This window comes from Delphinus delphis, chromosome 3 (assembly GCF_949987515.2).
Source record: "Delphinus delphis chromosome 3, mDelDel1.2, whole genome shotgun sequence".
Lineage (NCBI taxonomy): Eukaryota > Metazoa > Chordata > Mammalia > Artiodactyla > Delphinidae > Delphinus > Delphinus delphis.
In genome coordinates, this window is record NC_082685.1 from 49,837,397 (window position 1) to 49,861,909 (window position 24,513).

A 24,513-nucleotide genomic window follows, 5' to 3' on the forward strand; every position below is an offset into this window, starting at 1 on the left:
GGCAGGGAGATGCTGAGGGCTTCCATCAACCCTACAGGAGGACTCCTTGCTCCTGAGATGGTACAAATAGAGGTGGAGAGGGACTAAGTTTCCTTCAAAAAAGATGTTGAGTATTTCATTTAGTTCTTAAACTATTTCCATACTTCCATTCAGAAAAGTAAATATAACATAAAAGAAAAATTAGCAAGCATTTATAAGTAAATGGCCACGTAACCTTACACAGGGCACAATGTAGAATCTTGACTCCACCACTGGGTCCTGTCCTGTTTACAACCATAGAAGTAACCACTATCCTGAATTTCTGTCGGTAATTTTCTTCTTGCCTTTCTACATAGATTTACTACCTGCGTTTGCATTTCTAAGCAACACCTTAGTTTTGCCTATTTTAGTAATACATATGTTATATGTATGTTGTGTATGTATATATGTGTATATGACATTATGTATATATAACAGATGTGTGTATAACATATGTATATGTATTTGTGCATATATATATATAACATGGGTGTGTGTGTGTGTGTTAAATCTTACTGCTCATTTTCTTCGGTGACTTGCTTTTCTTGTTCAACATTATGTGTATAAAATTTATCCAACTTGCTGCACGTAGTTTGTTCACATTCAAAGCCATACGAATACACTGTCATTTACCTCCTTTCCTACTTTTAATAGCCATTTGGACTGTTTTCAATTTGGAGTATTTTGAATAATGCTCTCATGAACATTCCTGCACATGTAAGACTCCTCTAAGTCCACACGTCTTTAGGTTACATTTCTGGGAGGGGAAATTCTGGGATGGGCTGTGCATCTTCACCCATGCTAGATAATGCCAAACTATTTACCACAGTGGTTGTACCAATTAACGCGCTGACTAGCAACGCATGAGACTTTGCTCAACCTCCTTATCCACTCTCGACATTAACTAACTTTGTGACTTTTCCAATCTAGTGGGTATGTAATGGTCTTCCATTGTGGTTTAAATTGGCATTCCCCTGAGTACTAATAAGCTTGCCCATGCTTTAATACATTTATTAGCTATTTGGATTTCCATTATTTGGCTTTCAGATTTTAAAGCAACTGGACAGTAGATTCTGCTCAGGACATAAAGAAAGGGGACAAAAACTGACATATAAATATAGTACAACAGAAATAATTCATGGAATTTACAAAAATGATTCTAAATTTCCTCTATAAAATATGTGAACAATAAAGGTTTTCTGAAAAAGGATAAAGGGACTTGCATTCCATGTGTTAAACCACATTGTAAAGCTACCATAATTGATTTGAAAGCCACAGAATACAGATGCTAGTATACAAAAATACTTAGTTTATGAAGAACATGTTTCAAATCAGCATGTATGGGATCTTATTTGATACATGGTCTCAAAACAATTATTTAAGAATATAACAAAAATGAAGTCACATCCTTACTGTGTATCTTACCACATATATAGCTGGATTAAGAAAAATTAAAGTATAACAAAAATAAGAATATAGGTAACCATGTCTAAAATCTAGAGGTAAGGAGATCTTGCCAAGAATATCATAAAAGGTAGAAGCTATAAAGTAAAAAGACTAATGGTTTAAGATCTGGAAGCAACCTAAGTGTCCATCAACAGATGAATGGATAAAACAGATGTGGTAGATATATACCATGGAATACTACTCTGCCATAAAAAAGAATGAAATTTTGCCATTTGCAACAACATGGATGAACTTGGAGGGTATTATGCTAGGTGAAATAAGTCAGAGAAAGACAAATGCTGTATAATATCACTTATATATGGAATCTAAAAAATACAACATCAAAAAGAGTCATGTACCAAAATGTTCATTGCAGCTCTATTTACAATAGCCAGGACATGGAAGCAACCTAAGTGTCCATCAACAGATGAATGGATAAAGAAGATGTGGCACATATATACAATGGAATATTACTCAGCCATAAAAAGAAATGAAATTGAGTTATTTGTAGTGAGGTGGATGGACCTAGAGTGTGTCAGACAGAGCGAAGTAAGTCAGAAAGAGAAAAACAAATACCATATGCTAACCCATATATATGGAATCTTAAAAAAAAAAAAGGTCATGAAGAACCTAGGGGCAAGATGGGAATAAAGACACAGACCTACTAGAGAATGGACTTGAGGACACAGGGAGGGGGAAGGGTAAGCTGTGACAAAGCGAGAGAGAGGCATGGACATATATACACTACCAAACGTAAAATAGAGAGCTAGTGGGAAGCAGCCGCATAGCACAGGGAGATCAGCTCGATGCTTTGTGACCACGTAGAGGGGTGGGATAGGGAGGGTGGGAGGGAGGGAGATGCAAGAGGGAAGAGATATGGGGACATATGTATATGTATAACTGATTCATTTTGTTATAAAGCAGAAACTAACACACCATTGTAAAGCAATTATACTCCAATAAAGATGTCAAAAAGATTTTTAAAAATAAAAATTAAAAATACAACAAATGAGTGAATGTAACGAAAAAGAAGCAGAGTCACAGTTATAGAGAACAAACTAGTGGTTACCAGTGGGGGGAGGGAAGAGAGGAGGGGCAATATGGGGGGAGGGGCAATATAAGGGTAGGGGATTAAAACGTACAAACTACTGTTAGGTATAAAATAAGCTACAAGTACATACTGTGCAATACAGGGAATATAGCCAATATTTTATAATAACTATAAATGGAGTATAACCTTTAAAAATAAAAAAAATAGACTACAAAAGAATATGACTAAGGGTTTGATGTTAGGAACATAGTTTTCATGTCAATAATGCTATAAGAACAGCAACTAAAATGTAAGAAATTATATTTATAACACATGATACATTAGAATTTAATATCCTTTATATATAAAGGTCAAGAATTCTTTACATAATAAGAAATAGACAAAAATGTGTTAACACTCTAATAGAAAATGGGCAAAGAACATGAACAGGCAACTTACAAAAGAATTAAAAGCAATTTTAATGTCATAATGAGGTACCGTTTTCACTTATCTTTTTTGCGAAGATTAAGATATTGACAGCGCAGCCCTGGTGAGGATGCAAGGAATTGAATATCCTCAGATGCTTCCAGAGCAAATGAGTAGAAATCAACGCAAACTTTCAGGAGGGAAATGCATTAACATATATACCCTTTGACCAGAAATTCCTTGAATGGGGATTTATCACGGGAAATAAGTTGTTGCACATATTTCTGCTAACAGGATTTTTATCACAAATTTAGTTATATTTCAAAATGAGAAATAACCTAAAATTCAACAATAAAGAATTGGTTCAATAGATTTTGATGCAGCCCTCTAATTCTGTAGCATGTGAACATTAAAAACGATAGTTATATATGTGGGCCTGGACAAATAAGTAGTGTCAGTTGTGCAGAGCCGGGCTCTGAAGTCAGAGAGTAGTGGTTTCCGTTCTGGCTGAGACACACTTATTGCCAGGAGGCAGAGAGATAGCACAGCAGCGTGTGGAGGGTTAGACACTGGCATCCCTCACTGAATTGCTTTTAGTTTAAATGATGTCACACGTGCACTTAGGCCAGTGCTTGGCAAATAGGAAGAGCTCAGTAAATGTCAGCCATTACCCCTCCTGCTCTGTTGTCATCACCATCAGCATTCCAGACTTGAGACGTTTTCGATTTGGATTTAACTTTGTGCTCTGCCAGTTGCTTGCTGTGTGATTATACATGTCGCTTTCTCTGTAGGCCTGATTATTTTTAATCTATGAAAACATATTTCGTTGAGTTGCTTTGAAAATTTAATGATATAATGTTAAAAACTTAGCAAAATGCTTGGGACATAATAGATTCTCACTATATGATGCCTATTATTACATTTTAAAGTGAAAATTTAGTTTGCCAAACTCCAGTATGATCCAACTTAAAAAAATGTGTTTGTGTGTATACAGAATAAAGGTCTGGAAGGAAACCCTAAATATCTACAAGTAGAGAGATGAATTTCCCCATTGCTTAATCAGCATTTTCCATAGTATATCTGTTTGTTTGGTTTGGTTAATTTGGAGAAGAGGAATGTTTTAATTGGTTAAGCTCTAAGCGATCTGAATGATATTTACACAGACCACGGATGGGGAGAAGGAGGGATTGGAGTTGATTGGAAAGAGCATGGAGGTAGAAGATGAGGAATTCAAAAAAGTAAAACTTCCTTGTTGGGTGCAGGTGCTTAAGAACTGACAGACAAGGGGTGGGATAGGGAGGGTGGGAGGTAGACGCAAGAGGGAGGAGTTATGGGTATATATGTATATGTATAGCTGATTCACTTTGTTATAAAGCAGAGACTAACACACCATTGTAAAGCAATTATACGCCAATAGAGATGTTAAAAAAAAAAAAAAAGAACTGACAGACAGCTCATCTTCTTATTGCCAGAGTCGAGGAACTGCTGTATAATATGCTAAGCATCTTACATTAGAAAATGTTGTATATTCCTATAATCTTCATTCAGTATTTCATCCTAGTTTTCTTTCTTTTTAGAATTTTTTTTCTTTCTGGTTAATTGCTAATTACATTCTGCAGGAATGCTATAAAATGAGTGCTGGTGAATGTCTGTTAGGTAGATTTTACCAAATTATTGGGAACATATATATATATATTTTTTTGCAATACGCGGGCCTCTCACTGTTGTGGCCTCTCCCGTTGCGGAGCACAGGCTCCGGACGCGCAGGCTCAGCGGCCATGGCTCACGGGCCCAGCCGCTCCGCGGCATGTGGGATCTTCCCAGACCGGGGCACGAACCCGTGTCCCCTGCAGCGGCAGGCAGACTCTCAACCACTGCACCACCAGGGAAGCCCGGGAACATAATTTTTAAAAAGAGAAAGCAGACTTCCGCCTGTGATACCTCTTAGGAAGATTCCCATCCAAAAATCAAAGGCAAGAATAACTTCTGGATGAAAATATAAGCGTTGACAGTCAGATATTCATTTTTTAAAATAAAACTAGAAACATTTCTAAGAGTATGGCCTACCTAATTTGGCTTACATCTATTTAAGAATCATAAATACATAAACTTTTAAATTTCTATCTCTCTCTTTTAGGGAGAAGCTTGGTTTTCTAAAGTCAGAACGAGCTTGCTCTAAATCTAGGCTTTTTCAATTATTAGCCATGTGATCTTGAGCAAATTACTTAGCTTCTTATTTTCCTCATTGTAAAATGGTGATAATTACAGTTTGCCTCACAGGGTTGTTGAGAAAAACTTAATCAGTCAATGAATGCAAAACATTTAACACATTGTCTGGTCCCTAGAATGCTTTCAATAAATATTAGTAACTGTTAATTATAAGGGTGAGGGTGGAGAGGTGCAGAGAAACTTGACAGGATTCCAATCTCCTAGCTCTATGTCGTGAAAAGACTGGAAATGCCAACCTTTAGGAGAATCAAATTATACGGATATTGTATTTAAAATCACTGGGGAGAGAAAACAAAGTTGGGCTTCCTTTACTCCTCTCACCATGGAAACCAGGCTTAGAAAACCCAGATGCACATTTTCTGATTTGGCTCCAACCAAGTAGCCCTTAATATGGAAACCCAGGAAACCTAGGGAATAAACTCATCGGACCAGCAGTCTCAGAGATCCCTTTTTATCATTTGAGTACCATGGGTTTCAGGCAAGAAAATAGGCTGAATTATACGTGTCCATTATTTTAGAAGGACAAAGGAGGCTTCTTCCCCCCACTGATAATTGGAAGCCAGGAACTTGCAGTTGTTCAAATACCATATAAAATCAGGCTCATTTTTCCCCACAGATGATTTCTTTCTCTTGGAAAGTGAGGTGGCCCTGCACAGTTCTCTTTTCCTCTCTCTCTTTAATTCTCTCTTCAGTTCCATGAGGAAGAGAATGAAATATTGAAAGAAAGTGGCATTGCTCTTGCCTTTAATTTCAAGTTCCAATATTTCACCTGTGACTTATTCATGGGATTGTTGTGATAAACCTAAAACCAAAATTATAACTGGAAGGTACTTTGTGAACTTACAGCCCTATGCATGTTATGCAGGATTATGTAAATCATGGTTATAATCATACTTATGTCACTTATTACCATCCTACTTATGGCTGTACCTTCTCTGTTTGATTCTTTTTTTTTTTTTTAACTCCTTTTCTAGAAGGTAAGCTCCATGGGCTGGAGACCTTGTATGTTTTGCTCCCTGCAGCACCGCCAGCACCTGAAACAGTGCTGAGTACACAGAGGCAATTAGTAGATATTTATTGAATTAATTATTAATATTCTTCATCAGGAAGTAGGTAGAAACTGTCCTTAATAACTCATAAAATAGTGTTTTTACATGTAATCCGTGACTGTCCTGAATCGAGGTCAGTCTGGGTGCTTGCTAAAAGGAGATGCCTGAGGCTCACCGCAGACCTGTGAAATTAGAAGCTCTCTAGGTAAAGTCAGAGGGGGACTCGTCATTTCTAGCTGCAAGGCCCTACAGATGATTGAACCCGTAGTACATGGTGTCTACAGGAATGAATAAAAAAGCCTTCCTCTTAGTCGCTATGGCGGCTCAGGGGGCCCATACCCATGTAAGGCTTGGTGCCGGCCATGGTGGTGATGCACATCTCCACAGGTAGCATCGTAGCGATGTTGAAGTCTGTGATGTGCACGTGCCCTGCGAGGGAGAAGGACCACAGAGAACGTTACGTTCCATTCAACCCAGCGGCAGACCACGCTTTTTTTTTTTTTATCAATAGTACCTGGAAGCTTAGTTTGTAAATTCTTGTACGCCATTTGCAATTGGGTACACACAGTAAAAAGTCAATTATCCTATCCTCAAGACCAATATAGTCTAAACCAGCAACCCTCCAGGTGCCAAAACACGGAAAGGTTAACGTCTGGTTGTAAGTTTGTAGTTCAATGTCAGAAAGTTTTAACCTTGGTCTTTAAGAGCCCACGCTCTGGTAAATTCTACTTAGGCAATTTTTGCCTGTTGTCAGCATTTTAAGTTGGTACAGCCTGTGAGAATCAAGAGCGGGGTAGATAAGAACTATTTGAAGTATCAAATTTCCAAGCATCTTTACAGCGTCTTTTTTTTAAAGAAACAAATGTTGTTAATACAAAGCAGACATGACTGTGGATGCGTATATTTATTTCTTTGCCAAGAAAGAGTTCTTTCTCTCCTTGTTTTTCTGAATATCATTAGTAGTTTTTTGTCTGATAGTTCAGGTTGTCCCCCAGTGGTCCCCAACAAAATAATGTACAAAGGGAAAGTAGGGAAAAGTCAAGTTTTATTTTTAAAGAGGCTCTAGAAAGAGCCCTAGACTGGGAGCCAGGAGACTTAGGTCCTGGCCTGAATTCTGCTCCCAATACATCGTACACTTGCAGTTCCTTTCCTGTGTTGAACCTGTTTCCCTTAAAAAAAAAAAAATTCATGGGCGGACTAGACGATCTCTAGGGTCTCTCTGCAGTGTTCACACTCGTGGCAGTATAGTGTGGGTCTAACACTTAAGTTCAGAAGGGAGCACACCCTACAAAGTGTATTACGATCCTTACATTCATAGCCAGAAGTAGGATAAGCCTGTTCTGTCAGCTGTTGGCAGGAAAGTCATATGTTTTGAGAGGATCGTGAAGTGTTGGCATTTCCATTTTCATGCTTCTGTGGTTGTGATGAGATACGGTGGTAACTGGAGGGGATTCGTCTTCCATATCCCACAGACCACGCTCCCCCTGCCAACTGCACTCTCCGCTCCCTGATAGCATCCAGTCTGCCGCTAACGATTAATCTCACTGTCTTTATCACCAGGGTTTTGTGTGGTGCAAAAAGTGTTTTGTTTATATCTGATGACATTTTAATAAAGTAGCGCTCATCAAGTTGAAAGTGAAGGTATTCTTGCATAAGTGGTACCAACAGATGATTTCCAGAAATCACCCTATCATAATATAGGTTGTTTCAGTATTTTCTTTCTCTGTTTCTCCCCATGGGTCACGCTCAAAGCACTGGATCAATGTTTCACAAGGTTTGATACAAAACAGGTGAGCCTGGAGACTTAATGATTAAGAGTCTGTTCTCTGGAGTCTGACTGCCTGGCTTCAAGTCCCGGCTCTAATACTAACCAGCTATGCTACCTCAAAAAGGTGACTTATCCTCTCTGTAAAGTTGAGATGATGGTAGTCATCTTCTCACGAGGTTGTTGGGAAGATCAAATGAAATAATGCTGTGGAAGGCTTTGCTCAGCATTTGGCAAGAAGTTGCTATTTGTCATGATCAGACGCTCCAGAGTGACTTTGTGAAACTCACACTCCTGGACTTCATTCTTCCGGGACACCAATACAGTGGGACTGGTGGGAGAGCCAGGCATCCACGTTAGAAACAGAACAAGAAACTCCGCAGGTGATTCAGATGGGCAGCCAGGCATGGGATCCTCTACGTTAGCCCGAGCAGGTGTTCTAACCGACTCAGTCCTAAGGTTGGCTATGCTCGTGTAGAAGGTAGAGGATGTTTCAGAGTCAGCTGGTTCTCCAAGTGCAGTCCCCAGACCAGCAGCATCAGTATCACCTGGGAAAGTGTTAGAAATGCACATTCCTGGGCCCTACCTCTGCGTACTGAAGCAGAAACTCGGAGGATGGGGGCCCAGTGTTTAGAAAAGCTCCCTAGGTGATGCTGATACCCAGTAAAGTTTGAGACCACACTTTTAAAAGAAGACTAGGCTTAGTAGAAGATGTTGACTGCAGTAAGTACTCACTCATTACATTTCTTTCGAATGTGGTTGAAAGAATGTTAATGTCATAAGTAGTATTTTTTACATTCATATGATTAATTGCAAGTTTCAAAAGGTTTTTGTACATTTAAGCCTAATCAAGTAGTTCCTATTTTACAGAAGAGCTGTTTGTGGCTAAGTTCTCAGTACTTAGAAGTAGCAGAGCTAGAATGAGGATCTACAATTTGGTCCAGGACTTCTTTGGTGGGTTATAAATCGCCCAGAAACTTTTTGCACTTTAGCGTAAGACCAAATTGCTGAACAAACTGAAAGAACTATCTGCTGGTTGGCTCAGGGTTCCCCCACCAGGGTGCATAGTAGACAATGGGCAGGAATCATTTGAGGGTCAGGATCTACTGGAAACTGTTGCCTGCTGCCCTCCAGCTGAACAAGGATAGCAGAGCCCCTGGCCACCAGCCCCGACGTCTCCATTCCTGGCCCAGGATGCTGCCATGCTTCCCTGTGCTCACCGTGGGGATCCTTCTGCCATGGTCCCTTCTGTGCTGTGGAAGTGAATCTGAGTTCTGGCTCACAGAGGAAGGTTCAGTCACCTGCTGATGGAGGGACCCAGGAATTGCTTGGGTGTGAGGGACCACTCTGGCCTCTTCCATAAGCCCCAGCTCTGAGGGAGCCTTAGAACAGAGTTTTTCAACCTGGAACTATTGATATCTTGGACCTGATCATTCTTTGCTGTGAAGGGCTGTCCGGTGCATGGTGGAATGCTTAGTTGCATCCCTGGCCTCTGTCCACTGGATGCCAAAAGTACTTCCCTCTCCTAGATAGAATCCTGACCATCAAAATTGTCTCCAGACATTGCCAAGTGTCCCCTGCAGGGAGAGACGGTAGAGCGAAAGCATCCCCAGTTAGAACCACTGCCTTACTGTGAAGTTTTTCAGATACAAGGCTCAGAACTTCCTCACTGTGAACACCCTATAGGGAGTGATCTGCCAGTTCTTTTCACCTCTGTACCTTGAGGCACAGAATCACATTAAAAATTGGAGTTCACAGTATTGAGTCACTGAATTTAGTCGTCATTGTGGTCATTACTTATACTCTTTTGCACTGTACCTGTGTTCAGCCTGGGGATGTTTCTCAACACAGCCCTCAAGGACACCATAACCAATTGGTTGGCGTGGCTCCTAACTTTCAAAAATTTCCTCAACTTAAAAATAGTTAGATCATGTGTGCCACATTTTTCTAGGATTCTTATTAAAAATTCATATCGTTAGGCACTAGCAGAGACTTATACACCTGATTATCTGGGGACAGGGTACAGAGTTCTACTATATGTGTGTGTGTGTGCATGTGTGTGTGTGTATATATATAATATACATATATGTATACGTATATATAGGTTTTAAGATGCTACCCACTTGATTTTTAGGTACATTTTGGGACTCTGCAAGGGAGAAGCTGTTAAGGTAGCAGAATTATTTCTTCCTCACACCCCCAAACCGAGTTTTTGCCTTTCTCTGTTCCCTGTGACTAGGGATGATATTAAGAAACCTAAATTATAGATGATGTGGTAATTGTCATTCTCTCAGATACACCAGGGAGACATTATTGCTCCTTGTATGCAGCATTTATTTCCTGAGTAGCTTAGGAAAAACACAAGAATTTTAGACACTATTGAACTGATAGAATTAGATGGGGTACTTAAGTTGGTAGGACATGAAACCTATATATCAGGACAGTTGGTTATGAGCCATGCAAGATCTAATGCCATCTTGGGCTCTGAACTAGTGAGTGAGACATTTAAGGAGAACAGGTATGCTCTAAATTGCAGACTTTTTTAAGTCAAATTCTGATGTATAAGGAATGTTCATTCACACCAGTGGAAGGATTCTCCATTTACAAAAGAATTTAGCTTCTTTAAATATCAACCTTTTCTGATGAACATGAACCAATATGAATCAGTAAGAGTAAAACAAAATTTCTGCCTCTTACTGATGGTGCTGAATTAGAATATAAGCTATGTGGCGTAATACGCAGCTCACTTGGAGGAACGGGCATAGGAGGTGTATTAGAGGTAAACAGTTATCCTTTACAGTTGCTAAGTCCCCATGCAAGAGGCGTACATGATCTTGTCCATAAAGGGTGAAAAGTCCATAAAGGGTGAAAAGAAGGAGAGGAGACAGAGGAGACAAATGAAGTTTTCGAACGTGAGACCTTGGAAAATCACACCAGAAAGCACTCCCAAAGGCAGGCATTGATTTGTGGTCCAGTTGGCTGTCACAAGAGCAGCTGTGCATAATGAGCTGGGGAGCGAGGGCCACCGGGAATTTCTTCATTTCAAAGTAGTTAATTATGGTCCCTGAGCAATGCCTAAAAGCTTAATTTTTCAGAATTTGAATAAACAGAAAGTAAATAACCTCAAAAAATTATTTTCTCCAGAAAGGGAGCCCCAGGACAATGCTTAGAGAATGGCTCGCAACCTTTTTGTTTGCTTCTATCCCACTCACATATCCAGTCCTTCCCAAAGCAGTGTTTCTCTTATTGACTGCAGTGATCCTCCAGTTGAGTTTAGGATGGGAAAAAATACAGAAAAGCCCCCTCTTAAGTCATTGTCCAAACCGCAAAACTTGAGAGTGAAAAAGATCTTTGTAAATAGTACACTAGATAACAGTTGTAGACTAGGACCGTCCCTCAGGCAGACCGGGATGCCTACTTGTAGTCCCTAAGTAACAGACCCCCAGTCCAACCAAGAATAAAATGCCCTGAAAAGTGGGCTTAACCCCCTGCGTGCATGAAGGACAGGCAGAATGGGCCACTGAAAGTGTAGTTACCTGAGAATTAAGTGTCAGAGAAGATTGTTTAAACACAAGACCTAAGAAGTAGCCACACACAATCTTTGGTATATCCCACTTGGAATCAAAATAATTCTTTAGTAAAGACAGGTGAGGACCCAGCTTTCACTTACGCTATATGATATAGATAAAGTCATATAAAACAAAATGAAGTCACCTAAGCTTCCTTCTGTAGGGGAGAAAGCCCCTACTACCTCACGGAGTCATACTAGCATTTAACCGTTATTGAGTGATTTCCTTGTGCACGTGGCAATCAAGCACTTCATAAACAGGGTGTCAGTTAGTGTTTACAGTTACCCTGAGAAGTAAGGACGCCTTTCATCCCTGAAGAATCTAAGGTGCAGAGAAGTTTTAGGCAACCTGTCGAGCGTTTCAGAGCTGGTGAGTGAGAGAACTGGGTTTTGAGCTCAGAACCCCATGCTCGTATCTACGATATCACACAATCTTTCCCAAGGGTAGTCTTTAAGGGTGGATAAACTCGAAGATTAATTTATTCCTGGATCTTTCTCCTAATCTACAATGATCAAGTTGACAAGAAAATGAGGAAGAGAAAGAAGTTGAATGAGAGAGAACAGGACGACCTCACGGGAGGAATAAGATGAAGCCATGTTTGAGATCCAAGACCGAAACGTTTTTCTCTGAATGGAAGGTATATTTTTTTGGTTGACAGGACCCATATGTCTCCATTCAGGGTCCTGACAAATGGTTGAGCAATATATGGGGCACAAAGGCAAGCAGGTGAGGGGGAAGTGGGGACAGAACCCGAAATCAGGCTCTGCATTACCAGTGGTCACCTTCCCAAGGCTGTGGTAGGCGCACACAGCACCTTTTTGTACATGGTGCAAAGATGGCCTCTAGAGGTTGGGGGAGGCCTTGTCCACAGCTGTGAAGCTCCACAGAGTTTATCTGCACCGGTGTGAGAGGGGATCCTGCTTCCTATTTAAGGCAGAGACAGCTGGTGCTTTAATGAAAGTCACCTTCATGTTGTCTCACCATTGCCCACATTTCTGAGATTCAGAAACTATTCCCAAATGTCAGAAGCAGTAAAGGGAAGGAAGAAATGAGGCATCGGAAGAAAGTGGAGAAAATCTTTTTAGACAGTCCATAAATAAATAATGACTCCAAGCTTTGAAATTAGAGGTCATACACAAAAGTGTTTCTTAGCCCTCTGAGCACATGTGGCGTCTGGCAAATCAGGCTTAAAATGCAACTAGGTAAATAAATAATAAGTGACGGATGGTCCGTGGAGTTTCAGTCCCACTTGCAAATCCCTTTTGTAAAAGTTAAAGAGATACAGAGCTTTGCAGATTTAGGACTCCCTCCCCTAGCAGCTTTCTAAAAATTTAACAAGGATCTTATTGCCTCTGTAACATTTATAACATGCAGGCTGTGTGTCCTACAGGTCTGCTCTAATAAATAAATCCAAAGGTACATTGAAATAATATTAGCAAGAGATTGTACACATTTGATCACTGTTGGTCAAAGCTTGTTCTATAGGACATCTTCAATCAGTGCTTCTTGAACTTCAGGCATTCATGTATCACCATCATGGTCATTGCCATATCCCTCTGTCACTTTCATAGCTGGGTACCAGAGATACTCTTATCTGCTTTATATCTTTCTTTAAATGGACTCATTTTTAGGAACTGAAAACCTTTGAACAGAAAACTTGATATCTCTTCTGTAAATGTGAACCCAGTTTACCCTCACAAGAAGGAAAGTCTGTCACGAATCTCTAGGTAGATACTATTGCCTGCCGAATGCTCTAAGCCTCTTCTGTCTTTATGAAAAAAAAAAAAAGGGGAGATGATTGCTATAGAGATATTAAAGCAAACTAGCACCAAAAAACTGGGATGGTTTTCTTGAAGAAAACAGTAGGAATGGAAGAAAATTGAAAAGAGAATGACTTTCTCCTTATGTAAATGTAAGGCTATTTAAGGGTGTACAACGTCACTGCAATAAATGATAAAGTTCCCCCATATGGTCCCTCCCACCATAAAATGGAGTTTGTACATGCAACTCAACTGAACCGAGTAAGACGCTTTTTCCCTATATAGTACTACTTTGCTGGGGATAACCAACTTGTTCTACATGCATGTTATGTGGTTGATTGCAAACAAATCATTTACTTACCATGTTCATCAAGCAAAATATTGTCAGGCTTCATATCCCTAGGGGAGTAAAAAGAAAGGAGAAAGTTGCTCATAATAAAACAAAGAAACAACTAAAGGGTAAAGGTGAACTGCTTAAGAATGCTAGCTAGGAATGAATATACTAGCCCTTCATCACTCACAATCTCATTCAATTCTCACAGTGAATTGAGATCGTTACCATTAATACCCCCAATTTCTAGGTTGGAACTGAGGCTTAAAGAGGTTAAGTAACTTAACCCAAGGTTACAGAGCTAATAAACAGAAAAACAGGGCTCTGGACCTGGGTCTCTCTCACTCAAAAGCTCAGACTCTTTTTTTTTTTTTAATATTTATTTATTTATTTGGTTGCACGGGGTCTTAGTTGCAGTAGGTGAGCTCGTTAGTTGTGGCATGTGAACTCTTAGTTGCGGCATGCATGTGGGATCTAGCTCCCCAACCAGGGATCAAACCCAGGCACCCTGAATTGGGAGCATGGAGTCCTATCCACTGTGCCACCAGGGAAGTCCCTAAAAGCTCAGATTCTTAATTTCTACAGCAATGTGTCAGTATTGCTCCATAGATCATCCGGCATTTATTTATTTATTTAAATTTTATGTATAATTTTTATTTTTATTTTTTAAATTTTATTGGAGTGTAGTTGATTTACAATGTTTGTTAGTTTCAGGTGTACTGCAAAGTGATTTATTTCTACATATACATATATTCATTCTTTTTCAGATTCTTTTCTCATATAGGTTACCACAGAATATTGAGTAGAGTTCCCTGTGCTATATATAGTAGGTCCTTGTTGGTTATCTATCTTACATATAGTAGTGTGTGATCATACAGCATTTAAATTGTCATAAGGTAGTAGTACTAATCATCATTGTTGCCTGTGTAACTCTAGAACTTAAAGACTATAAAAAAGAGAAACAAAATGATCTATAAAGTGATTACATTTTAAACTTGCGGAGATTAGAATCTTTTTTAGGATGATGCTATAATGCCTCTAGTTGCTTAATAAGTATTATTCCTGGGATTGTTAACTAAAGGATTTGGACCAGTTTTCTATGCATTGGTGAGATCCTTAAATCCATAGAAGGGAACATAATCCACCCTCTTCCAACGAAGGCAGTAGTTTGATGGTAAATACTTAGAGGTTTGATGGTAAGTACTTAGAGGAATGGCCTGTAGAGTTTCAGAAGTCCTCAAGAAACAAATATTATTGTAAGCAGTGTTCCTCAATGAGAGCACAGCTCTGTAGTTCGGAGCAGCCCTCACTCTTCCACACTCCGGTTTTTACTGCCCTTCCCTGATGTACCATTAAAGCCCTTAAACCCAAATTCACAGAAGCCATTAGGGAAGAAATTCTGCACCAGGTTTGGGAACACATTTTCAGCCTAGTCAAGTGGCTTTTATGTCACTAGAATAAGGTGACTTTAGTCTGTGACAGACCGAGACTGTCAGAGTCCTCTTTTGAAAATATTAATGAATAACAAGCCTCTTAGCTACACATAGAACCAAGTATATGCCCCACCCAACAGGCAGGTGCATGGGTACTTTCATGAGCTTTGAATATCTTCTCGTTTAGTTTATTAGGTTCTTAAAATTAGTTCTGGATTCATAAGCGGTCATTTGTAGCTGTGGCAAATTTTTCTCTGGTTCAGGGTATAATTTGCTGAAAACATAGAGTGCAAGGGGGTTTCAAATTGCATGTTTCCCTGGCTAAACTCTCAGTAATGCAGACTCCACCCTAACCCCTTTGATGGATTTCATCATTCCAAAAATTATCAAGTCTAAATTCACTCACATGGATTAAAGGCCCTTTCATAATCTGGCTCCTGTGCCAGCCACATGGAGTGCATGGAGTCCCCTAAAAGCTCCCTGCATCCCCTCACCTTCTGCCATTTCTTTGCCTGAGTCAGAGCCCTGAACCACTGCACCCAGAAAATGCAGATTCATCCCTCACCTCTTAGCTCAGATGCCACTTCCTACAGGAAGTCTTCCCTGATTTTCCAGTTCTGAGTCAATGGTCCCTCCTGTGTGCTCTGCATGGTATGCTTATCCCGTCACAACATTTATCACACTTCTATTCATCTTTTCTCCAACTGGATCATGAACTCCTTGATGGCGGGGTTGGTTTCTTGATTAATACATAAACCAGGATACACCAGAGCACTCCAGCACACCATTGAACACTCTGCAGTTTAAAGCTCGAGGTAAACTAGCCATTAGGCTCTTGCCACCTCTTTCAGACCTGTACCAGTGAGGATCAGGTAGTGTCTGCCAGGCGAGGAGGAGGCCCTGAGGAGCCCTGCCAGGAAGGGAGAGACTTGGGTGTGGCAAGATGAGCACAATGATTTCGTGGCCTGAATTTATGAGGACTTGCTAGGAGAAATGAATTGCTGTGGGTTTGGCACTTTATGGGCTTTCTATTAAATCCCTAGGTGCAATTTTTTAAATTTGTTATAGCCACACTTCGTGATATCCACTACTTTCCCCAGAAACTTCCTTGCAGCTTAAAGAATAATATGGAGGGGCTTCCCTGGTGGCGCAGTGTTTGAGAATCTGCCTGCTAATGCAGAGGACATGGGTTCGAGCCCTGGTCTGGGAGGATCCCACATGCCGCGGAGCAGCTAGGCCCGTGAGCCACAACTACTGAGCCTGCGCGTCTGGAGCTTGTGCTCCGCAACAAGAGAGGCCGCGATAGTGAGAGGTCCGCGCACCGTGATGAAGAGTGGACCCCGCTTGCCACAACTAGAGAAAGCCCTCGCATAGAGACGAAGACCCAACACAGCAAAAATAAATTAATTAATAAACTCCTACCCCCAACATCTAAAAAAAAAAAAAAAAGATAAAAAAAAAAAGAATAATATGGAGATCAGAGAGGTCATAGTTTAAGGTGATATGTCCTACTTCAATCTTATATTCATTTATTTATCAAACATTTATCTACTTTGATAAGTCACTGTGTTAGGATATGAGAAATATAAAGATAGATGAGACATAGTTCCCTCAGGGATGGGGAGGGTAAGAAAGGTTCAAAAGGAACCATGCCAAAGGGGTTTAAAGTGGTAAAGAGGCATGTTTATTACTAAATTCAGAGAAAGACTATGAGGAAAATCTAAGAAAAATATAAAAGAAAAAGTGGACTTTTAACAGAAAAAAAAAGTATGTAAGCATAGATTCTAAGTACATAGTTTCTCTAAAAAGTGATGAGGTAACCTCTAAGTCACTACAGGGTGAATGGCAGTGTGATAAGATTGTTTATTCATGCAGTAGGAGAAAGGAAATGAAAATAAACCCAGGTGCTGTATTAAAATTCCTGCTAGAACAAGTTGAGATTTTCTAGTTCAGAATTTAAGCTCCACTTCTTATCTTTTCTGTCTTCTCCAATAATCCTAAATGGTTTTCTTCATGTAAGGCAATCTATAAGATGGTTTAACTGGGTAGTTACCAAACCTGGGTATATCTAGGATCGCCTGGGGAGCTGAAAACAACATGCACCCCAACGGTTTCCTCACTCCCATTTCCTTAATCATTCCTTTGTCATCACGACAGCCTATCCACCGGGCAGCATGACCTTCTATCATATACCTTTTATCACCAGACCCGACCCAGGGATTCTAGACTAATAATATGTAAAACTTCCTGCCTGATGTTTCCATCTGTATGTTTAGCAGCCATGATAAATATAAATATAATATGTCCTAAAGAGAACCTTTGATATCCACCAAATCCCACACAAACACCAAAAAAACCCATGAAATTAATACTTGATCTAGTAATTCTACTTCTGGGTATATACCCCAAAGAAGTGAAAGCAGGTACTTGAACAGATATTTGTACACCCGTGGCAGCACTATTCACAATAGCCACGAGGTGGAAACCACCCGAGTATCCATGGATGGGTGTATAGATAAATGTGGTATATACGTATGGAATATTATTCAGCTTTAAAAAAGAATAAAATTCTGATACAGTCTCTAACACGGATGAACCTTGAAGACATTATGCTAAGTGAAATATGCCAGGCACGAAAGAGCAATTATTGTATGATTCTACTTATATGAAGTCCTTAGAATAGTCAAATTCACAGAGACAGAAAATAGAATAGAGGTTCCCAAAAGTTGTGGGGAAAGACGGATTGATGATTTATTGTTTAATATTTATAGAGTTTCATTTTGGGATGACAAGTTCTGGAGATGGATGGTAGTGATGGTTGCACAACAGTATAAATGTACTTAATGTACTTTGTCACTTAAAAATGGTTAAAATGATAAATTTTATGTGATGTATATTTTACTACAGTGAAAAAATACTTATACATAGACACACATTAGAATTACCATCTCCAGCGCTACCACCATCATCATACTGAAGTCTGCAATAGTATAATACCTTGTTCTTCTTGCTTCTCCTCTTGTCCCCTGACAATCCATTATCCACATAGCAGCCAGGGTGGTGTTTTTCATTACACACACCTTCCCTGCCTAATGACTCCATTGGCTCCCAACCCACATGGAATAAAATCCGAACCATTTACCCCCGCCTTATATGACCCGTAGGTGCTCTAGTCCTGCGGAGCCCTGAGCTACATCTCATAGCATACTCTCTTTGCCACACACCATGCTCCAACTGCACTGTTCTTCTTGGTCTCCTTCACATGTTGTCCCCTCTGCCTGCAGTCCTGTCCCCCTAGAACTTCAGGTGGCTTGTGTCTTCTTGTCATTCAGATCTTGGCTAAAATATCACATCCTCCAAGTTCTTTCTTGACCACCCAATCTAGAGTAGTAGCCCTCTCCATCCTCATCTCTTCACCTTCATCTTATTTTCAGCACAGCACTATCATTACCTATTTTCTTCTTTATTTGTTCATTATTTGTTTTCCCCCCAAGTTCTCAGAGCAAGGACATCTTTTCTGTGCTGTAGCTCCTAGGCTCATCAAAGTGCCCAGAACAAAGTCAGTGTTTAAATAAATATTTGTCAGAAAAATGAGTAAATCTAGTCCCTTGGCTTCTCAAACTTCTGGAATAATAAGCCATGTATTTCTTTTTCTCCTAAGAAGAGAAAAACAAAAACAAAAGAATAAGAACAACGACAACAAAACACCCTCCATATGCCAGATGCACTGTATTTACTGTTGGCAACGAAAAAAACCCATCATTTGCAGAGCGGTAAAATACCCTTTTGGGAACACACACATTCTGTAGAAATCCTTCATTGCATCTTGATTTGATGAAACAGAAAAGTCCAGGTCCTGCTGAATCAGCTGATTCTTACTGGAAGAACTACAAACAGCAGTGTGGAAATGCAACACTCCCTGTGGCAGGGTCCAAGGCGGAACTGATACAGCTGCTGTTCTCACCTGAATGACTTTAACGAGACATTAGCAGAACTTAATAAGCTAATTACATCCCTTCACTGTGCCTACCCTGGAATCAAGTTGCTCACCCTGCAATCTGATATGGGGTATTGTGAGAAGAGGGAACAGGAAAATCAGTGTATCCTAATGAAACTCAACTTCTTCAGTGTCCCACGGCTTTCTGACAGGTCCACAGTTTGGATTTAATTCTTTGTCACGTAATGCTCTCCTGGATTGGGTCCTCTCCAAGTTCTTGAGAGGGGGAAAATATTATACGTATAATATTTTATTTATATATTTATATAATGTTATTTTATAATATCGTATTTATCGTGCATATATTAATTACAGTGTTACATGAAGGCTATTGGTCACATAAACAGACCCATGCTAAGAAAAGAGAGGTTTGGGGCTGTGAGAGTGTGATGGGAAATTTTAAGCAAAAACATGTAATTTCGAACAGGAAACAGAAGTGAAAAGATGCCAGGACTGGATTAGTAAGGGCCGGGTATCATCCTCCAACTTTCTTACCACCTGGATGCCGCTTTTTTTTTTTAATTGAGACATAAGTGACTATTATATCAGTTTCAGGTGTGCAATATAATAATTCGATATTTGTGTATATTCTGAAATGATCACCACACTACGTCTAGTTAGCGTCCATCCCCACACATAGTTACGAATTTATTTTTCTTGTGATGAGAACTTTTAAGATCTACACTCTTAGCTACTTTCTGGCTACTTCTTTTTATTGTTACTCAATCCCAGCCTTTCCCACAGTTTGTTCAAGGTAGTATTAGTTACAGAAGCCATTACAAGGAAGTGAAGTAAAGAGACTGAAGGCTTTCAGGCTGTGTTGGTAAAGGACCTCCATGTCCAAGGGAAAAGATTGATTAGCAATGCCTGGTGTTGGGGCTAGTCCGTAAGAGTGTTTTCAAACTGCTGTGCTTCCCATGAGTCAAGAGAGTGGTTATAGCTATTATTTATTGTCCATGCTGTGGCAGGCACATGGCAGGCACTTGAGAGACAGCATCTTATTCTTCACAACAGCTCCATAACTTAGATATTACACCCATTCTTTTTTTTTTTTTTTTTTTTTTTGCGGTTCGCGGGCCTCTCACTGTTGCGGCCTCTCCCGTTGCGGAGCACAGGCTCCGGACACGCAGGCTCAGTGGCCATGGCTCACGGACCCAGCCGCTCCGCGGCACGTGGGATCTTCCTGGACCGGGGCACGAACCCGTGTCCCCTGCATCGGCAGGCGGACTCTCAACCACTGCGCCACCAGGGAAGCCCTACACCCATTCTTGCAAATGAAGAAGGGGGAGCTCAGAGATGGTTCAAGATTTTAAGTAACAGACAGAACTGAGATTACAACCCAAAACTGCAAGGTATAGGCTTCCCTGGTGGCGCAGTGGTTGAGAGTCCGCCTGCCGACGCAGGGGACATGGGTTCGTGCCCCAGTCCGGCAGGATCCCACGTGCTGCGGAGTGGCTGGGCCCGTGAGCCATGGCCGCTGAACCTGCGTGTCCGGAGCCTGTGCTCCGCGACGGGAGAAGCCACAACAGAGAGAGGCCCGTGTACCGCAAAAAAACAAACACTGCAAGGTGCAATCTTAGTTTATATCTCAAACTTTCATATCTTACTTCCTCTCAGGAGAGAGAATGTCCTAACATACCCAGGGTTCTGGGGTGTGGTTGAAATTGGTCTGCAGCAAGTTTAATTTTTTTCATAATTTCTATGGTATATTTGAAAATCATATAGACTTTGCCCCCTACTCTATAATATATCCATATCTCTTTTAATATAAAAGTAAAATTCCACCTTTCTTACTCTGGAAAATCTGTAGTTCTAGGAAGGTGAATCCCCAGCAGTACAATAGTACAGACATTCTAGCTTGAGAAGTATGGCCATGTTCCACCATCCCAGAAACTTGAGAGTTTTAACCATTTTGTAGTCTCTGGAGGCAGAATGTGTATATACCAGTATATGGACTAAACGTGTGCCTTGTATACGCTATACTGTATTGTACTGTGTGGTGTGTTTGTGTGTGTGTGTAGAATACAGTTAGTAATCACAAATGTTTCTATCCCTTCCCAGGCATTACTAGGTTTATTTGGGAAGCAGTAGAACCTAGATGTTAAGAGTGGGGCTCTGGAGTTAGCTGACCCAGTTTCAAATCTCAGCTGAGAACTTGCTGGTTCTGGGACCTTGGGCAAGTTAGAACCTTGTATGATGTACATTGTGATTGCCGTCCTAACATGCATTCTTTATTCTCGTAATCATTTCAGTTCTAATTTGGGTATTTAACCTCTCTGCCACACACACACACACGCATACACATATACACACACGTTATAGTCCCTTTGTTTGGGGGAGTCTATCCCACGCTCGACTTTAGGAGACGGTTCTGTGACTAAGGCCTAAGCTAGTGAGAGTTATGCCACTCCACAGTCCTGGTTATTGGTTCTGGGATGGGCTGTAACGCTTATTAAAGCCATTAAGCAGGAAGAAGAGTTAAGCTATGGGCTTCTGAGGAAGAAGTTTCCTTGCTGTCCTGGGGAAAGCTTTTAGCAGGTGTGTGGTTCATTGGATTTAAAGGAGTTAGCATAGAGTCCTAGGCTGATGTGCTGGATCAAGATAGCCTACAAGTCTGGCGTACATCTGGACTTGCAAGTATCATAGAATAATAAATCCCCTTTATTGTTTAGTCTCATGTGAGTTAGTTTTCTATTGAGACTAGAAACATGTCTGGTAATATGTTTCTGAGACTCGGCCCCCTGAATCTATGTAAATCGAGGACAGCAATAGTATCTGCTTTATAGAGCTGTTGTGAAGATTTAGTGAGATGGTGCATGTAAAACTTCTAGTTTCGTATCTGGCACATAGTAATTGTTCATCTGACTTTCAGAAAACATTGAACAAGTAATTAGGAAGTGTCAGTGTAGGAAGGGCTAGATGGCAAGAAACTGGTGTTAAATTGAGGACGATAAATGATGAATAGTTGTTTTCCACTATCATGGAGCCATTGTGATGTACTCATGATGATAGATCTCATTTAATGCAACAAGTGAGATGAGGATAAGCCCTTTGAATACTTTATTCCCTCTTATCCTCTAACAACCTTATGAAGTAGGTATAATTATTACCCTTATTTCATAGATGGGACCACTGAGGCACACAGAGGGCTAACTCCAGGAACTACTGCATTGTCACCCACTATTATGAGAAGAGTCAGGATTCCAGTTCATGTTTACCTGACACCAGGAGTGATATTCAAAATACTTAACAAGGAACAAACACTAATCACAACAGGGCACCGACCATAAGGAATCCTGGAGGCTAGAGATAAATTACCAGTAAGATTACGAGTGGGTGACGACGAATAGAAGCCCTGTCTGACTTGACACCTTACTTAGTTCAGCTCCCATGGGCAGCAGGGGAACCACAAGGCTGATTGTGAGTCCACAGAAGGAAGAACTTTCTAAAAATTCAGCATGTCTAAAAATGAAATCATCTACCTTACGTGGTCATGAGTATCTCACCTCTGAAGTGTTTACAAGCTAGGAAGACAATTCCTTGTTGGAGAGGTTGTGGAAGAAATTCTGCCTTTGGATGCAGGTAGGACTTGATCTCTACGTTAACCTTCACTCTAACATCCCAAGTTTCTGTAATAGCCCATAGTTGTTTTCCAACTGGCAGGAAAATAGTGTGGCTTCCCTTTATTAGCCATCCCTGATTTTCTGAGCAATGTAATAAAGGCTTGTCATATTTTTCCTGCTTTAATATATATGACATTATTAAATCTACTTCACAAATTAGAGAAATAGATCTCAGGGCTTATTAATTTTCCTAAAGTCATACAGCTAATAAGTGGATGAAGCCCCAAACTGAGCCCTGATCTGACTAGTCCAAAGCCCCTTACCCTGTCTACTATGTCATACTCTGCTTTCAAACGAGAATATTGTGTTTTCTTAATGGTTGTATTATAAGATAAATGTGTAATTTTGGTGATGATGTATTCTAGAGTATGAGAAGGAACAGTATGTTTTCCCCATAGTTTAGTGCAAGGAAGGTAATGGAAGCAAATGGATATAGTGCATCAATATTAATCAATAGCTATAAATTTATTGAACACTTTCTATGTAGGTGTTGTGCATACGTTAGAATTTATCTCCACCACAGCCCTGTAAATTATGTATAGGTTTCTTCATTTTACTGATATAGCAAATGAGGGTCAGAGATGCTAAGTAACTTGCCCACAGTTGCCTCTCTTGTAAGTGGAAGAGCCATCATATAATTCTAACACCATCAGTCACTGCTTATGATGGACACCTTGCAAATAGCCTTGCTATGGGCATATGAATATCATGGTGGACAGCTACATGATTTGAGCATATAAAATATCTTCATATTATTCTGTTTACAAAGGATATGACCATATGTATATATTTGCATATTCCTATACATATAGTGATAATTCTATAAAAGATTATCAGTATATATTTAATGCTCAACCAAATAAGGCTAGAAATAAACCACATTAGATTACCACTGGGTTTTTATTTTCTGCAATACTTTTCTATATTCCCCCACAAATTTCTAAAATAAACATGCCATCTTTATCGATTTGAACCAAAGTATTACATAAAAGTCTTATTATAAGATATTACATAATATCTTCTCATTACTTTTATCAATGAAGACACTATATTTTTTTTCTTTTAAGTACCAGCCTAATAGCTAGAACACATGATTTCTTATCTTAGCCATCTCTCTGATTTGCCTTGTGACCTTGGGCATATCACTTGCTTCTCTGGGCCACAGTTTTAGCATCTGTACCGGGGTTGACAAACTATGGCCCATGGGCCAAATGTAGCACATCATCTGTTTTTGTATGGCTATGAGCTAAGAAGGGATCCTACATTTCTAAATAGTTGAAAAATAAAAAAAATACTATCTTATGACACATAAAAAATCATGTGAAATTCAGATTTCAGTGTCTGTAATAAGGTTTTATTGCAACACAATCATGTTCATTTGCTTACATATTATCTGGACGCCTTCACTCTACAATGGCAAAGTCAATGAGTTGTGACAGACCCTATAGCCTACAAAGTCTAAAACATTTGCTATCTAGCCTTTTACAGATAAAGTATGCCAATCCCTTACCTACAGAGGGAGCAAAGTGAACTAATAATCTCCAGGCTCTTTTTTGCCCTAGAATCTAGAATAGCTCGTGGATCCCATTCTCTATGATTTCCATCCTTATTTTCCTACCACCCACTGTGAATGTTCTATCCTTATCTCCAAACTGATTACAAATTCAAATATGTCCCCTTTCCTGACTGGCTCTGTATTTTCATTAAAGCACAAATAAGAAATAAGTTTGAACTAGAGCCTTTGTGAGAGCATGGTAAGACAACCTGATTTCGGCTCACCTCTCCTGTGGCTTCTTGAACCACGCTCCCCCTTTCTCACATGTTCCAACCACAGAGG

General features: G+C 40.1%; 1 protein-coding gene across 1 annotated transcript in view; it reads right to left on the minus strand.

The window, feature by feature from the left end:
- Positions 1 to 24,513, minus strand: part of STK32A (serine/threonine kinase 32A) — a 115,929-nt gene that overhangs the window by 18,386 nt on the left and 73,030 nt on the right. Inside the window, exons 5-6 of the mRNA XM_060007154.1 lie at positions 13,654 to 13,691; positions 6,538 to 6,627 (exon numbers count right to left, since the gene is read on the minus strand). Coding sequence (XP_059863137.1) covers positions 6,538 to 6,627; positions 13,654 to 13,691 — 128 coding nt within the window. The remainder of the gene's footprint in view (positions 1 to 6,537; positions 6,628 to 13,653; positions 13,692 to 24,513) is intronic.